Below are 4985 nucleotides of genomic sequence, written 5' to 3' on the forward strand. Positions count from 1 at the left end.
ATATTGTCATCACATTTGGATGTATTGATGTCACAGGAGGTATCAATTCCAGTAGCAGTATCACAGGTTCTACTCAGTGAACAACTCTTGTGGGATGTCCTTCTGTGGTCTGTTGAGCCACATTTCCATTTGTCAGTTGAGGCATCTGCAATTATATCTTCAGTAGATGCATTCCTTCCATAATCATGATTCATTGCATTCTCTTTTACATACAATTGCCTGTGTTAATGTTCAAAGACTTTAAGCTTTCTCTTATAAAGAAAGCTTCCTGGTACTAATAACCACCCAGTGTTATAAGGTAAGCCTTCCATTATCTTGACCATAAAGGTGATTCTATCACCTTTAAGGTCCATCGTACCCCTCCAACGTCCCTCCAAGGTCCATGCATGTATAATATGGCACTGTACTCCCACTTCCACATATTTTAATGTTCTTGGTTACAGTTCTTCGTGTCGAAAGTACACTGAGACTTTGGACCTTAGAGGCTCATTCCAAGGTCCTCACTTGCTCATATATACTTGTGTGTACACAGCTGCAACAATATAGTTACATCCATTGCATGAATTATGCATTTTACTGTAGCACCACTCTAAGATTCTTGGTTAGAGTTCTTCAACTTTGAAGTACCATGAAACTGTGGACCTTAGAGGCTCACTGCAAAGTCCGCACTCATATAAACTCGCAAAAATACACAGCTGCACCAGTATGTTTACATCCATTGCATGTATGTATAATAGTACTAAAGGGCAAATTCCCCATACGGTAAGTTAAAGTTCTTTGTATGCGAAGAACCTTAACACTTTGGACCTCAGAGGCTGAACGCAAGGTCCACACCTACTCATGCATAGTCATATGTATCACACAGCAATCGTGTATTGAAATTAATTGCATGTAACTTGCATCGTACTAAAGTGCCACTTTCATTTTTTTCAAGGTTCGTTGTTAAAGTTTTTGGAACCCTGAGACTTTGGACCTCAGAGGCTCACTCCAAAATTCACACTTGTTAATTTGTCAATATTCCATAGTCTATAGTCCATCGTGGATATTATAGGTCTATTAATTGTTCATGCTCTGCGGTTGATAGTTTTGACTACCTTAAAGGTAATATAGATTCATAAAAATTTCAATTAACAGTATTCCTTATTTATGATTCATCAAAAATTGATTTTGAATTAAAATTTATTTTAGATTAATCAAAATTAAACTTGTGCACTGTATTATCAAGCACAAAGCTAAAATGTTTTTAATTATTTTTAAATAAAAAATAGGGAGCATGAAGTGGGCTGGTAATGTTTGGAACAACTAGTTTTATTCTTTAGGATAGTCTTTTGATATCTAACAAGTTGATTTCCTTCCAAATCCATCGCTTGATTCACACAGCAGTGCATAGAGCATAGACCCATTACCTGAGCCTATCACCTCAGACTTGCTTGCAGGGACTCTAAACTACATATCTAAATTAATAACATCAATACCAAGGGTTATCTACACTACAAAGTAAATGTGATAGCATCTGAGATAATCCTGACTGCTTACACATTTGTGCAGTGTATTATTGTCCACAAAGCCAAATATTTTTTATTTTATTTTAAGACAAGGACCATGAAATGGGCTGTATTGTTTAGAACAACTAGTTTTATTTTTGGCCTCGCCCAGCTTTGCGTAGGGGAGGACTAGGTACTCGTTTAGAGTAGTATTTTGACATCTAACAAGTTCATTTCCTTCCCAGTCCATTGCTTCATTCGAATATACATACAGCAGAGCATAGAGCATAGACCCTTTACCTAAGTTGGTCGCATAAGGCTTACTAGTACAGACTCTAAACTATATGTACACATTATTGACATCAATACCATTTGTTATTTATGCTACAAAGTGAATCTGATAGCATTTTAGCTAACCCTGACTAAATACATACATGTGCAGTATAATGTGGTGCACAATGCCAAAATATTTTTTAATTTTTTTGAAGGTAGGGACAATAACATGGGCTAGTATTGTTTCAAACAACTATTTTTATTTTTAGAGTAGTATTGTCACATCTGAAAAGTTGATTTCCTTATTGGTCCATTGCTTCGTTCATATATACACACAGCAGTGCATAGAGCCTAGATCAATTGCCTAAGTTTGTCGCATCAGGCTAAGAAGAGGAGACTCTAGACTACATGTACACATTTACGACATAAATACCATTAGTAATCTACGCTAAAAAGTGAATATGATTGACTACATATATCTGTTCAGTGTATTATGGTGCAAAAATCCAAAATATTTTTCAAATTTATTTAATTCAAGGTAGGGACCATGAAATGGGCTAGTATTATTTTGAACAACCAGTTTTTTTGTGTAGTATTTTGTAATCTGACAAGTTGATTTCCTTTCCAGTCCATTGCTTAATTCGAATATTCACACAACGGTGCATAGAGCATAAACCCATTTCCTAAGTTGGTCGCATGAGGCCTAAAAGTGGAGATGCTAAACTACATGTACACATTAATGACATTAATACCATCGGTTAACTACACTACAAAGAAAATCTGATAGCATTTGAGCTAACCCTAACTTTATTCATACTTGTGCAGTGTAACATGGTGCATGAAGCCAAAATATTTTTTAATTTTTTGATTGAAGGTAGGGACAATGAAATGGGCTAGTATTGTTTGGAACAATTATTTTTATTTTTTTAGAGTAGTATTCCAGTCCATTTTTTGTTCAAATATACACACGCAGTGCATAGAGCCTAGACCCACTGCCTAAGTTTGTCACATCAGTCTTGAAAGTAGAGACTCTAACCTACATGTACACATTAATGACATCAATACCATTGGTTATCGACACTACAAAGTGAATCTGATAGCATTTGAGCGAACCCTGACTATATATATACCTGTGGTGTATTATGGTGCACAAAGCCAAAATTTTTTTCAAATCTTTTTTATTCAAGATAGAGACCATGAAATGGGCTAGTATTGTTTTGAACAACCAGCATTATTTATTAGAGTAGTACTTTGTCATCTCACAAGTTGATTTCTTTCCCAGTCCATTGCTTCGATCGAATATACACACAGCAGTGCATAGAGCATAGACCCATTGCCTGAGCCTGTCATGTCAGGCTTGCTAGTAGGGACTCTAAACTACATGTAGAGATTGAGGACATCAATACTAATGGTTATCAATGCTACAAAGGGAATGTGATATCATTTGAGCTAATCCTGACTACGTACATCCTTGTGCAGTGTATTATGGTGCACAAAGCCAAAATATTTTTCAATAATTTTTTATGCAAAGTAGGAACCATAAAATGGGCTGGTATTGTTTAGAACAACTAGTTTCATTTATTAGAGTAGTACTTAGACATCTATCAAGTTGATTTTGTCCCAGTCCATTGCCTCATTTGCATATACACACAGCGTGCATGTAGCATAAACCCATTGCTCAAGCCAGTCACCGCAGGCTTGCTAGAAGGGATTCTAAACTACATGTAGACATTAATAACATCAATACTATGCGTTATCTACGCTACAAAATGAATCTGATAGCATCTGAGGTAATCTTGACTACATACACATTTGTGCAGTGTATTAAGGTGCACAAAGCCAAATATTTTTTTAATTTTTTTAACGACCTGGGGGCGTAGCGCCCAGGTCATTCCTAAGATTGTTTTCACCCACGTGCGATGTTTGTATATATATATATATATTTGTATGTCCACACTTACGTTTCTTCTATACACGTTGTATTGGAGAAATAACAACCTTAGCCACCATCCGCCCACGTGCCAACATCAATTGGGTGTGGTCAATAAAAACAAAATGGCGAGTCTGAACTGTATTTGGGACGATGCATCAGGACAACTTTCTAGCAGCCAAATAACGCATTAGAGTTGACATCAGTCACACTAGGAGCTAATACCAACTAATGATAGCTGTGAAATGCAAGAGGTAAAATTATAATTAAATATTATGCTTTGTATCCATGCATAATAGCAGGAACTCTAGAATATCAGCTATAAGCTATGGAAGATATTACAAACTGAAGGAATTATAATCTAGTGAATTTCATAGTTGGGACCCATGATCCACTAGTGAAGCCATCACACATGCCCTAAATTACAGTGGTGAACTTAACTTAGCTATAGATATAGTCTCGGATATATAATTGGCGAATAAATAAGTGTTACATACAGTATATAGTTGTTAATAATATTTGTTCAGTGATTATTATTGTTAAGAATGATAAGTTCTATTATATCTAATAGCCTTTCTATTTGGCAATTTACAGTTTGCTGTCCCTGCCACCATCCCCTTCCTCTCCCGCCCCTTCCTCTCCGTCCCCTTCCTCTTCTTTGCCACGAGCTACCAAAATACTGCCACCCTTGCCACCTTTCTCTTACGGCCCCTTCTGGCCTGCCCCTATCTCCTGATCCTCGGCCTCTTCCTCTCCCTGGTCTCCCTCCACAGCCACCTCTGTCATGGTCAGGCCCGTGCCCATCACCTCTGCCAGGGCCCCCACCGTCACCTCTGCCACCACCTCTTCTGGCCCCCCTACCTCCACGTCCTCTCCCTGCTGCACTCCGACCACGACCTCCACGGTCAGCTCCCAATCCCCTCCACTCCCCATCAGGATGCTCATGACGCCTTGGTGGCGGTATGGGAGGTGGTGGTGGTATGGGAGGTGGTGGTCTTCTCTCTCCTCTGGATGGTGGTGGTGATCTTACATCTACTGGAATAACTGGAGGCTCAGAGATCATGTCGTCCTATTATATTAAAGATTTATATATAACTTTATTTTAAATATTATACATATAACATAGTAATCATTCATATTTCATTACATCACTATCGTCAAGATTATCGTCAAGTAGAGCCAGATTGTAGGCTTCATTTTCATCTGCCATCTTAACTGACTTTAGTCTAGTACTACTATAAGTACTATTACTATTCAAAACAGTCAATACAGCTGTAATACTGTATTAATTAATAATA

At 37.6% G+C, this 4985-nt stretch overlaps 1 protein-coding gene across 1 annotated transcript; it reads right to left on the reverse strand.

The window, feature by feature from the left end:
• Positions 1 to 3898: 3898 nt before the first annotated feature.
• Positions 3899 to 4897, reverse strand: LOC105314484 (protein FAM98B-like). Its single transcript, XM_011408675.1, has 3 exons — positions 4835 to 4897; positions 4394 to 4756; positions 3899 to 3925 (listed from the first exon to the last, which is right to left on the reverse strand). The coding sequence occupies exons 1-3, from the start codon at positions 4895 to 4897 to the stop codon at positions 3899 to 3901; spliced, it is 453 nt and encodes a 150-aa protein (XP_011406977.1).
• Positions 4898 to 4985: the final 88 nt, after the last annotated feature.

Source organism: Amphimedon queenslandica, unplaced genomic scaffold (genome assembly GCF_000090795.2).
Source record: "Amphimedon queenslandica unplaced genomic scaffold, v1.1 AMPQUscaffold_12882, whole genome shotgun sequence".
Classification (NCBI taxonomy): domain Eukaryota; kingdom Metazoa; phylum Porifera; class Demospongiae; order Haplosclerida; family Niphatidae; genus Amphimedon; species Amphimedon queenslandica.

Excerpts from the sequence above, each read along its gene's own strand:
- LOC105314484 (XM_011408675.1), bottom strand. The coding sequence starts at position 4,897 with ATGGCAGATGAAAATGAAGCCTACAATCTGGCTCTACTTGACGATAAT. Across the intron at positions 4,757-4,834 it reads ATAATCTTGACGATAGTGAT|GACGACATGATCTCTGAGCC; the intron begins GTAATGAAATAT and ends TTAATATAATAG. Across the intron at positions 3,926-4,393 it reads GGGGCAGGCCAGAAGGGGCC|CTATCATTAGTTGGTATTAG; the intron begins GTAAGAGAAAGG and ends TGCATTTCACAG.